This window comes from Microcebus murinus, chromosome 11 (genome assembly GCF_040939455.1).
Source record: "Microcebus murinus isolate Inina chromosome 11, M.murinus_Inina_mat1.0, whole genome shotgun sequence".
Classification (NCBI taxonomy): domain Eukaryota; kingdom Metazoa; phylum Chordata; class Mammalia; order Primates; family Cheirogaleidae; genus Microcebus; species Microcebus murinus.
Window position 1 is genome coordinate 72,259,648 of NC_134114.1, and position 13,277 is coordinate 72,272,924.

At 36.8% G+C, this 13,277-nt stretch overlaps 1 protein-coding gene across 1 annotated transcript; it reads right to left on the reverse strand.

Annotated features, from left to right (window-relative positions):
• Positions 1-1,111: 1,111 nt before the first annotated feature.
• Positions 1,112-1,982, reverse strand: LOC105876079 (small ribosomal subunit protein eS4, X isoform-like). The gene has a single exon (XM_012773679.3). The coding sequence runs from the start codon at positions 1,963-1,965 to the stop codon at positions 1,174-1,176; it is 792 nt and encodes a 263-aa protein (XP_012629133.3). The 5' UTR covers positions 1,966-1,982; the 3' UTR covers positions 1,112-1,173.
• Positions 1,983-13,277: the final 11,295 nt, after the last annotated feature.

A 13,277-nucleotide genomic window follows, 5' to 3' on the forward strand; every position in this document is an offset into this window, starting at 1 on the left:
TTTAATTTAAGTCATATAAAATATATAGTTTTTACTTAACATAGGTTTATCAATATTTTGTTGTTATTTTTGGAAACATGCAGAGAGGAACTTAAAAGCCTGGTTTTATCTAAAGCAAAACAAAGGCTTACTTGATAATCTTAAAATGTATTCTTTTTCTAATTGCATTGCTTGGAATAGAGTGTTTTGTACTTACTAGCTTTACTTCTGAATAACATATTATGATCTTAATGGAATCTTTCTGTTTTACAAAAAAAAATTCTTACTTGGCTAGTGTCTTAGTCTGTTTGTGCTGCTGTAACAAAAATAAACACAGACTAGGTTATTTATAAAGAACAGAAATTTATTTCTTACAGTCTATTGGCTGGATAGTCCAATATCAAGGCACTAGCATTTGGTATCTGGTAAGGGTCTTCTTACTGCATCTTCACACGGGGAAGGGATGGAAGGGCGAGGGGCCTAAGCTCACTTCCTTCAGCTCTTATATAGGACACTAATCCATTCATGAGAGTGAAGCCCTCATGATTTAGTCATTTCCCCAAAGGCCCCAATCTTATAGTATCACCACAATAGAGATTAAGTTTTAACACATGAATTTTGGAGGGCATTCAGACCACAGCAGCTAGAAAACCCAACTTCTGAAACTACTATTGCCTGATCTGAAGTAATAAAAGTGTTGAAATGTACCAGGGCCTACAAAGTGAACCACGAAGAAACTGTCAGGTATTTATTTATTTGGCACAATTAGAATTTGACATGCTCTATTTTTCACAAGAATTTCTATTAGATAACAAAAGCAAGTTTTGATCTTTCAAAAAATGTAAACATGCTTTAATACTTTTCCACTTTTATGCTGTAGGGAAAAAAATAAACATGCTTTAAAACATGAGATTTTCTAAAATAACTATATCTAAGACTTATGTTTCATTCTAAATTGCATGTTTGAATTTTAATATAAATTTCTAATGGCTAATGTCAAAAAGTTAATCTTAGAATTACAGTTTTATGAATGTAAGAATCAAAAATAACAGAGATTGATAAACATAATGACAGCTAAATAAATATTAATTGATTACAATGATAAATGATAAACTCTTTTTTTTTCACACTGTAATATTTTTAATTAAGTACAAATAACTTTTTAACATGTTATTATGTTACATGGAGACCATTTCACCCACTGCTCTGTTTGGCTGCCAGTCTCTTATCCCTCTCTTCAGCAATGGTGAGGCAGATACCTTTTCCTCGAGGAAGAGAAATCCATGGTTTGTTGCCTTTGCCAATAACGAAAATGTTGGAGAGGCGAGTGGCAAAGCTGTTGCCATTGGCATCTTTCACGTGAACCACATCAAAAGACCCGGGATGTCTTTCTCTGTTGGTGATCACACCAATTCTTCCCAGGTTAGCGCCTCCAGTCACCATACACAGGTTACCAGTGTCAAACTTGATGAAATCAGTAATCTTGCCAGTCTCCAAATCAATCTGAATGGTGTCATTCACTTTAATGAGTGGATCAGGATAGCGGATGGTACGAGCATCATGAGTCACCAGATGAGGGATTCCTTTTGTGCCCACAAAGATTTTTCTCACTTTGCACAACTTGTACTTGGCCTCCTCAGGTGTGATATGATGAACAGCAAAGCGACCCTTGGTGTCATAAATCAGATGGAAATTCTCTCCAGTCTTGTCAATGCTGATGACATCCATAAATCCAGCAGGGTAGGTTATATCAGTTCGGACCTTGCCATCGATTTTAATGAAGTGCTGCATGCAGATCTTCTTCACTTGATCTCCTGTCAGGGCATACTTAAGCCTGTTTCTTAGGAAAATGATGAGTGGGAGACACTCTCTCAGCTTGTGGGGACCGGTGGATGGACGAGGAGCAAACACACCGGTCAGCTTATCCAGCATCCAATGCTTTGGAGCTGCTACACGCTTCAGATACTTCTTGGGACCGCGGGCCATGGCTGCGCTAAGCACAGAAAGAGCGATAAACTCTTATTTATTGATACTTAATTCTAGTAAGCCATTCTCTTGAGATTATGATGGAAGGGTTTTATTTTTGAAATAAGCTTTTACTGTAAAAAGAATACAGAAATGTAATGCTGTTTGAAGCTCCCATATTTGATCAAATTTAAGATGCTATTGATTCCAAGTGTCACTATTGATTTATATAGAAAAAGCATTGCCAATAAACCATGACACATCATAGGTTGAAAGTCTCATCCCCACATTTCAAGTTGTTAAAATGTGATACAAAGTCATTGTAAAATCGATGAAATATAATATTTTTATACAGTCTCCTAATCTACACATTGAAATTTGTTTGATTAAAATATTTTAACTTTTTATTTAATATTAATATTTTAATAAATATTAATTAAATTAATAATTAATTAATTAAATATTTAATATTTTAACTTTAAACCTAAGGCTTAACTTAATAGAAATGAAAGAATGGTGGAATAAGCAATGCAACAAAATGTTAGTGAGTGTGTTAGATAGTGAGGAATTGATAGTGAGGGATTCTGGGTCTCCTAGGGATGAAAGTGGATGCTCTTGCCCCCATCTTGATCCTTCCCTACCCTAATCCTGCCTGGAGCAACTGCCATACCTGGGGTAGGAGGGAACACCCTATGAATCTGCCAATGAGAACTCAAGGTGCCAGCTGCAAAAGAATGCAGAGGACTCACTTGCCCATGGGCTAAGCAGTATAGCTACCATAAAGTCTGGAAATTGACCTAGAACAACTTCCAGGTGTAGTAATGCAACTCCCAACTGTCCAATCAAAGTGGTTCCATGGTGACACCTGAGCCTCTAGGGATGTCCCAATCTGGTACTATAAAACAAGACACAGACCATAACCAAACTCTTTTCCTGTGGTGGCAAGGGTTCCAGTCGTCATCTTTGGTGTATGTATTATGCTCTGTAAACCTATATCTTGCTCTTGTCCTTTAATACTATCTTTCTCTTCTCAATAAACTTCATTATTGTGCTTGCCTTACCTTGGTGTGTCTAGTCAGTCTTTGGCCACAAGTGCACTAAGAATGACATTTTCAGACTAAAACCTGACTAAAGTGCACTAAGTTTAGCTATCTAATTTGATGTTATACTATCATGTTAATAGTTTATTTATCTTTCTTATACTGAGAATTAAAGTAGAGGTTTCAGTAAGAAAAAGAAATGCTAAGGGAATATGCCCTTGTCAGGGGGTTCTGCATTTTTTCTTACAGGACTAGTAAAACTTATATATTACAGGTATTATATAAGTTGTAGAAAAATAATGGACAAAAATGAATGAAATAAAAATTTTAAAAAAGTATTTCTTTGATTTTCTATAGAGTTTTATTAATAGAATTTCTATAATATCTTCACATGAACCATAATGATAAATCCTTGAAAATAAGCCTGTGGAGAGATAATTTGGGGCGATTTATTTAGAATATTTGAACTCAATTTTCTCATCTCCAAAATGGATAAAATATCTACTTCATGAAATTCTTGCGAGGATTAAATTAAATGTTTATATGGTATTTATCAGAGTGTCTAACCAATAGCACACACTAGCAACTGATATCTGTTGTACGTAAGTATTAATACTTATTGCAATGTCAGTATTACCTACTCAATATGAAGACAATGAAGTTGAAGACCTTTCTTTTTCTTATGATTTCTTAATAACATTTTCTTTTCTCTAGAAAAGAAATCTTACTTTATTGTAAGAAAAGAAATTTAACTTTATTTTAAGAAAAGAAATCTTACTTTATTGTAAGACTATAGTTTATCACACACATGATATGATAAAATATGTGTCAATCAACTGCTTATTAGTAAGGCATCTGTTCAACATTAGGTGATTAGTAATTAAGTTTTTGGGGAATTAAAAGTTATATGTGGATTTTTGACTGTGCTGTGCAGGGGTTGATACCCTAACCCCATGTTGTTCAAGAGTCAACTGTGCAACTGTGTTGCACCCTTTGATTTATCTCACACATTATAGCCAGGGTTAGTCATATTTTTCACATATTGTTTGAGAATTTGCATACTTATTTTAGAACCGTGGGGCTGCTGAAAAAACAGCTTATGAATGAGCTTCTAAATTGCCTTCTAAATGGTATCAAAATGCTCTCACTGATACAGTGAATTTTTTAATCTGTTTCATTTTCTTGATCAATCTGTCAAAATGCATGAAAACTTGAAATCTTTTAAACTTCTTTTATTTTGAATCCATTTCTCATTGCCTATCCATAAATGGCCATATCAAGAACAATTGATCTCTTTTACTCATCTTAGAAAACCATTTATTTGTGTCTATTGCCCACTCATTGGACACATAGGTGTGTGCCTTTTGTGTGTCATAAAGGAAGCGTGCTGGCAAAAGGTGACAAGTCCCCGGCTCTGACTTTCAGGAACTTACCATCTATGAGGAAGTTTGCAATATTCCATTCCAAGGACTCTGACTTTCATTGACCTCTAATTTGTTAGTGTCCTTCATAAACACTTGTTCACTTTACTCCTGCTCTCATTAAATCTCACCAGAATACTGTATTCACAATTTTATTAAAGTTAGGAGCCAGCTCTAGGACTTAGCATGTTTTGAGTATTGCCTAATAACATAATTGGGACTTGAACCCAAGATTTCTGATTTCAATATTCACATTTCCCGCTCTCATTGGATTTTTCACATAACTCACTACCTCCAGTAGATCCACAAATACATGTTATATTCCTGAAGAGAGTTTTTCAAGCAAGGTCATAAATTCAAGGCCTAATGGCCAGATTCTACCCACAGACATGCTTTATTTGGTCTATGCAATATCTTAAAATTTTGAGATTAGTTGTGTGGCCACGATTACATGGGCTGTAGCTATTGCTCTCTTGAGATAGAGTATATATCCTTCTTTTTCTTTTTTTATTTTTTTTTTTTTGAGACAGAGTCTCGCTTTGTTACCCAGGCTAGAGTGAGTGCCATGGCAGTCAGCCTAGCTCACAGCAACCTCAAACTCCTGGGCTCAAGCAATCCTTCTGCCTCAGCCTCCCAAGTAGCTGGGACTACAGGCATGCGCCATCATGCCTGGCTAATTTTTTTTCTATATATATTAGTTAGCCAATTAATTTCTTTCTATTTATAGTAGAGACGGGGTGTCGCTCTTGCCCAGGCTGGTTTTGAATTCATGACTTTGAGCAATCCGCCTGCCTCTGCTTCCCAGAATACTAGGATTACAGGCATGAGCCCCCATGCCTGGCCTATATCCTTCTTTTTCTTACAGTCCCAACCATCACATTCTCCTGTGCTTACTGACAGTGAAACTGATTCTGTCTTTTTAAAAAATATTTTGCTTGCTTAACTTATTTGTGAAGCCATCCTAGCCTTATTAGCAGTGAGTTTGTGATCCCAGATGTAGCTTGTATCTGTGACAATTAGAAATTTGGCTTTTTAAATTAAAATACTTCCTCCCTCATTTATGTGTATGTGCGCACACACACATATATATAAAATTTTTCTTCATGAAAAATAAAATAAAGTAAAATGAAAAAATATAAAAATTACTTGTAACTCAATGTGTAATTTACTTTGACAACCAACACACACATATAAAATAATCAGAGAAGACTGTAAAATACCGTTTTTTTTTTTTTTTTTTAATCAGGCGGATCTATAGTATTGTAAGTAACAGAAAACACAACTCAACTCAAACAATGAAGAAAATTTAATGGCTCATGTCATCAGAAGGTCCAGAGGTAGGACAGGTTTCCCATGAGGGGCAATCTAGATTCCTCATCTGGAAAACGAACAAAGCCAGTAACCATATTAGTTTTCTGTGGATGCTGTAACGAATTACCACACATTTGGTAAACAGAAATTTATTTTATTTCACGCACAGTTCTGGAGGCCAGAAGTCTGAAATCAGTGTCACTGGGCTGAAACCAAAGCTCCACAGGCGCTGGAAGAAAATCTGCTCCTTGCCTCTTCCAGCTGCTGGTGGCTGCTGGCATTCCTTGGCTTGCGGCCAACCTCTGCCTCTGGCGTCACACGGCCTTCTTTTCTGTGTGTATCTTCTCTTCTCTGTATGTCAAATCTCCCTCTGCCTCTCTCTTGCAAAGACACTTGTGATTACATGTAGCGGCCATCTGGATAATCTCACCATCTCAGGAGGCTTAATCTAATCACATCTGCAAGGACTCTCTTTTCCTCATAAGGTAACATTTACAGGCCCCAGGGATTAGGATCTGGTATCTTTGGGTGGCCATTACTCAGCCTACTGCAATTACTTTTTAATGAATTAATACATGTGAAGTGTTTATAAACATTCTGTTAGATATTGGCTATTGTTATTATTGTTATCAGTCATTTTTGGCTATAGGGAGTCACTCTCTGGTCTTCTATCCATGGTATAGACAGATCCTTGCTTCCCTGGGTGACGAGACCCTTAATAGGCCCAGATGCATAAATACAATGGGGACGTGCAAACATTCACTCTATCTAGCACTGTATGTGTAAGTGCGGCACAAGCATTTTCACATTATATATGCATTCTCTTTAGTTTAGAGATTAAATCTCCACAAAAGTTGTGACCTTGTACTTTATTGTTCTATTTATAACAATTCAATGCTTATGAATATTGGTGGCTAACTATTATAGGGATGAGGCCTGGCATTTACCTGTGCTTATATCTAAATTAACTTTGTATTTATTCAATTGATTTAAGGTATATTTATTTTATAATGCTATATTATTCATTTGTGTAGACTCTAAAATTTAATGGAAAGCAAATTGCTAACTACTTTATACTATTTTGCAGAACATTTTGGCAATGAAAGCAGAGTAGTTGATTACATGGAATATGCTACTTAATTAGTTTTTAGCAGTGGTACATCTTTTAGACCTGTCTGTAATAGCTTACTGGAGTAAATCACTGAGAGTTTATGATGTAATACTAAGCTTTGTCCACTTGGTGGCTACTGTGATTAAACTGAGCAATTTTACTTTGAAAATCTTTTAATTTATTTAAAGTAAGATTTAATTGTCAGAAATATGTTAAAATTCTTTATTATTTGCTCCTGCCGTAATATTTTTCTGAGCATATTTTGAATATTGGCAGTAAGTAGCTAGCTTATATTACATTTTTGGAAACATTTTTAGAAACATTTTTAGAGAGCTTTTCTGAATTTTGGCTTTTAAATATTAGAATTGTTTCTTTACATACAGTTAGACAGTTGAATCAAATTGCTGAAAGTGCTAAATTATAGTTTTAATTTAAAATTAAAAAAATTTAAATTTAATTTTGTCAGCAAAAAAAATACTCTACTTAATATTTTAACTTGGGAAATGTATGAAAATATCTGAGTGTCCTAGAATTTGTAATATTCTCTTTTGCTTATTTACTTTTAATAAGCACATATTTACATGGGAGATGAAAATAATTTTTATAGAAATAAACTTTGAAGGGAAAGCATCATTAATCTGATATGAAGTCAACTTTTTTCTCTATCTAGCTTTTATTAAAATAATTAATTGGGGGGGCTATTAGACTGAGGTGGCCCAATCTCCCTGAGTTTCTACACAATCAAATGGAAATGCAACTCAGAGTAGAAACCCAACTTATATACTAGGAAAATCAAATTTTTTTTTTTTTTTTTTTTTATGTGTTCACAATAGAGTTTCTTTTTTTTTTTTTTTGTTTTTTGTTTTTTGTTTTTTTTATTTTGGCATATTATGGGGGTACAGATTTTAAGGTTTCAATAAATGCCCATTTCCCCCCCTCCCCCCAAAAGTCTGAGTCTCCATCATGACCATCCCCCAGATGGTGCACATCTCACTCATTATGTATGTATATACCCACCCACCTCCCCCCTCCCCCCTCCCACCTGCCCAATACCCTATTACTGTAGTACCTATGTGTCCACTTAGGTGCTAGTCAGTTAATACCAGTTTTCTGGAGAATATATCTGGTGCTTGTTTTTCCATTCTTGGGATACTTCACTTAGTAGTATGGGTTCCAGCTCTAACCAGGAAAATATAAGATGTGCTATATCACCATTGTTTCTTAGAGCTGAATAGTACTCCATGGTATACATATACCACATTTTATTAATCCATTCTTGGATTGATGGGCACTTGGGCTGTTTCCACAGCCTTGCAATTATGAATTGTGCTGCTATAAACATTCGAGTGCAGGTGTCTTTTTTGTAGAGTGTCACTGGATCATTTGGGTAGATGCCCAGCAAAGGGATTGCTGGATCAAATGGTAGATTCACTTGTATCGCTTTAAGGTATCTCCATATTGCTTTCCACAGAGGTTGAACTAGTTTGCAGTCCCACCAGCAGTGTAGGAGTGTTCCTCTCTCTCCGCAACCACGCCAGCATTTATTGTTTGGAGATTTTTTGATAAAGGCCATTCTCACTGGGGTTAAGTGATATCTCATTGTGGTTTTGATTTGCATTTCCCTGATGATTAGAGATGTTGAGCATTTCTTCATATGTTTGTTGGCCATTCTTCTGTCTTCTTTAGAAAAATTTCTGTTCAAGTCTTTTGCCCACTTTTTAATGGGGTTATTTGATTTTTTCTTCCTAATTTTCGTGAGTTCTAAGTATATTCTAGTTATCAGTCCCTTATCGGATGCATAGGATGCAAAAATTTTCTCCCATTCTGTAGGTTGTCTGTTTACTTTCATGACTATTTCTTTGGCTGTGCAGAAGCTTTGTAGTTTGATCATGTCCCATTTATTTATTTTTGTTGCTGCTGTGATTGCCTTTGGGGACTTCTTCATAAAGTCTTTGCCTAGGCCGATGTCTAGGAGAGTGTTTCCAACTTTTTCCTCTAGAGTTCTAATAGTTTCATATCTTAGGTTTAAGTCTGTTATCCAGCGTGAGTTGGTTTTTGTGAGAGGTGAAAGGTGTGGGTCCTGTTTTAGCCTTCTACAGGTGGCTATCCAGTTTTCCCAGCACCATTTATTGAAGAGAGATTCTTTTCCCCAGCGTATGTTTTTGTCTGCTTTGTCAAAGATGAGATGGCTATATGAGGATGGTTTTATATCAGGATTCTCACATCTGTTCCACTGGTCAATATTCCTGTTTTTGTGCCAATACCATATTGTTTTAATTACTACAGCTTTGTAGTATAGTTTGATATCTGGCATATTAATGCCTCCCATTTTGTTTTTGTTGCCTAGAATTGCTCTTGATATTCGGGGTCTTCTTTGGTTCCATACGAAGCGTAAAATTATTTTTTCTATATCTGTGAAGAATGCTGATGGGATTTTAATAGGTATTGCATTGAATCTGTAGATCAGTTTGGGTAGTATAGACATTTTGATGATGTTGAGTCTGCCGATCCACGAGCATGGTATGGATTTCCATCTGTTTACATCCTCTGCTATTTCCTTCCTCAGTGTTTCATAGTTCTCCCTGTAGAGGTCTTTTACCTCTTTGGTTAAATATATTCCTAGGTACTTTAATTTCTTTGTTGCTATTGTGAAGGGAATTGAGTCTTTGATTTGGTTCTCAATTAGATTGTTGTTGGCGTATATGAATGCCTCTGATTTCTGTGTATTGATTTTGTATCCTGAGACTTTACTATATTCATTTATCAGTTCCAGGAGTTTCTTGGTTGAATCCTTGGGGTTTTCTAGATACAATATCATATCATCAGCAAACAGTGAAAGTTTGATCTCTTCTGCCCCTATTTGGATACCTTTGATTCCATTTTCCTGTCTGATTGCTGTAGCCAAGACTTCCAGCACTATGTTGAACAGAAGTGGAGATAGTGGGCAGCCTTGTCTGGTTCCAGTTCTAAGTGGGAATGATTTCAATCTTTCCCCATTCAGTATGATGTTGGCGATGGGTCTGTCATATATGGCTTGTATCATTTTTAGGTATGTCCCTTCTATGCCTATTTTCTTAAGTGTTCGTATCATGAAAGGGTGTTGAATTTTGTCAAAAGCTTTTTCTGCATCTATTGAAAGAATCATGTGGTCTTTGTTTTTGCTTCTGTTTATGTGGTGAATTGCATTTATAGATTTACGTATGTTGAACCATCCCTGCATCCCTGGGATGAAGCCCACTTGGTCGTGGTGGATTATTTTTTTGATAAGTGTCTGGATTCGGTTAGCTAAGATTTTGTTGAAAATTTTTGCATCTATATTCATTAGGGATATTGGTCTGTAGTTTTCTTTTTTTGTTGCATCCTTTCCTGGTTTTGGTATCAGAGTAATATTCGCTTCATAAAAGGTGTCGGGGAGGTTTCCGTTCTTCTCGATGTTGTGGAATAGTTTCTGCAAGATAGGTACTAGTTCTTCTTTGTAAGTATGGTAAAATTCAGGTGTGAAGCCATCTGGACCGGGACTTTTCTTTTTAGGGAGATTTTTAATTGCTGTTTCTATTTCAGCTGTTGAGATTTGTCTGTTCAGGGAATGTATTTCTTCCTGGTTGAGCCTAGGGAGGCTGTGTGTTTCTAGAAATTTGTCCATTTCCTCCACATTTTCCAGTTTGTGTGCATAAAGATTTTTGTAGTATTCATAAATTGTATCTTGTATCTCTTTGGGGTCAGTTGTGATATCTCCTTTTTTATTCCTGATGGAGCTTATTAGAGATTTCTCTTTTCTGCTTTTCGTTAGCTTAGCCAATGGTGTGTCAATTTTGTTTATTTTTTCAAAGAACCAGCTTTTTGTTTTATTAATCTCCTGAATAGCTTTCCTGTTTTCAATTTCGTTTAGTTCTGATTTGATCTTGTTGATTTCACTTCTTCTGCTGGGTTTGGGGTTGGTCTGTTCTTCTTTTTCCAGCTCTTTGAGTCGTTTCATTAAATTGTCTATTTGTGATCTTCTTGTCTTTTGGTTATAGGCATTAATGGAGATAAACTTTCCTCTCAGAACTGCTTTAGCTGTGTCCCAGAGGAGTTGATAACTTGTCTCTCCATTGTCGTTTTCTTCATAGAAGTTTTTTATTTCTGTCTTGATTTCTTCATTTACGAAGTAATCATTTAGTAGGAGGTTGTTTAATTTCCACGTTTTTGTGTAGAAATGTGAGTTTCTGTTAGGGTTGATTTCTACTTTTATTCCACTGTGATCTGAGAAGGTACATGGTATGATTTCTATTTTTTTAAATTTCTTGAGATTTTCTTTGTGTCCTAGGATATGGTCAATCTTAGAGAATGTCCCGTGAGCTGATGAGAAGAACGTATATTCAGTGGATTTTGGGTAGAATGTTCTGTAGATGTCTGTCAGACCCAATTGTTCTAGAGTTTTGTTTAAGTCCATTATTTCTTTATTAATTTTCTGTTTGGAGGATCTGTCCCGTGCCGTCAGTGGGGTGTTGAAATCTCCGGCGATTATGGAGTTGCTATTAATCCATTTGCTTAGCTCCAGTAAGGTTTGCTTTATGAATCTGGGTGCACCTAAGTTGGGTGCATATATATTTAAAATTGTTATCTCTTCTTGTTGGACTGTGCCCTTCACCATTATATAATGACCCTCTTTGTCTTTTACTACTTTTGTTGGTTTAAAAACTAAATCGTCTGAAATTAGAACTGCCACACCAGCCTTCTTTTGGCTTCTATTTGCTTGGAATATTGATCTCCACCCTTTTATTTTTAGTCTATATGCATCCTTGCAGGTTAGATGTGTTTCCTGAAGACAGCATATACTTGGCCTGTATTTTCTTATCCATTCAGCCAGCCTATGTCTCTTGAGTGGAGAGTTTAAGCCATTCACATTTATTGAGAGAACTGATAGGTTAAGGTAGATTACTGATCATTCTGTTGGGTTGGATGTTGTTGCTATGATTTCTGTCTTGAGCCATTGTAATATCTGGCCTTTAATATCTTTGGGTTTTGGTTGTTTTTATATTCGTGGGTTATTTTTATGATGTTCCGTGCATAACGCTGTTTTAAGTACTTCTTGTAGGGCTGGTCTTGTCTTGGTGAATTCTCTGAGCCTTTGCTTGTCTGAGAATGTTTTTATTTCTCCTTCATATATGAAGCTTAGTTTTGCAGGGAATAATATTCTAGGCTGGGCATTGTTTTGTTTCAAAAGAGTGAGAATGGGGCCCCAGTCTCTCCTTGCTTGTAAAGTCTCATTAGAGAAGTCTGATGTTATTCGAATTGGCTTTCCCTTGTATGTTACTTGCTTCTTTTGTCTTACAGCTCTTAGAAGGGCCTCTTTAGTTGATACTTTGGTTAGTCTGATGACTGCATGTCGTGACGTCTTCCTGTTTGCGTTGAATCTCCCAGGGGTCCTCTGAGCTTCTTGAACTTGTATATCAAGATTTTGAGCAAGGCCTGGGAAATTTTCCTCTATTATATCTTCAAACAGCTTGTCCAACCCTTGAGTGTTGTCTTCTTCCCCTTCCTGTAACCCTATGACCCTCACATTAGGTTTCTTCACATAATCCCACAGCTCTTGTAGGCTTTGCTCTTTTCTCTTGTTTCTCTGCTCTATTTCTGTGACTGATTTATTTAATTGGAGGGTGTTATCTTCAAGCTCTGAGATTCTTTCTTCTGCTTCATCTACCCTGTTCTTGAGACTTTCCACTGTATTTTGTAGTTCCTTGAATTGATTCTTCATTTCCAGGAGTTCGGTTACACTTTTCTTCAATGTGTCTATTTCTTTTCTCATATCCTGGAGACTTTTTGTGGTTTCTTGGTGTTGGTTGTTGAGTTGTTGTTGCAGCTGGGTGAGTGTTCTTATGTTCCACATACAAAATTCCTCTTCTGTCATATTGGTTGCCTGATTTTGGTCGGTGTCCGTTTCTAGGGGGCTGGTGCTCCTCTTTGGGGGTGTGTTTTCCGTTTGGTTCTTCATATTTCCTGAGTTCTTTCGCTGATTTCTTCCCATGTCTATCAGTTGTTGTTTCTTTCCTTAGGTTATTGTTTGGGTATTCACACACCTTGTTTAGTTTCTGAGGCGTTAGGTGGTGCCTGTGGGTGAAATTGGACCACTCCCTGTATATTGAGTCAGTGGGTGCCGTGGAAAGGCTGTGCAAGATGCCGTCCCTGTCAGTAGGTGGCGTTTGCTTGGAGGAACAGGCTATGGTGTTGATTTTGAGTCCTGTTATCAGCTCTCGTTCTGGGCGGAGGTGGGTTGGGTAAGCCTGCCCTCAGGCCGTTAGCAGGGGTCAAAGTTCTGTTCTCTGCTGTCAGCGCGGGGCTGGAATGGTCCCGCTCAGCCAGAAAGTCTGGGTGTGGGGGTGGGGCTGTCTGAGACCCGCAGTCTGCAGCAGGCCTCGTTTCTTTCCACCCTCCCCAACTCCGCAGCTACTCCTGGGCCTCTGCCAGCAG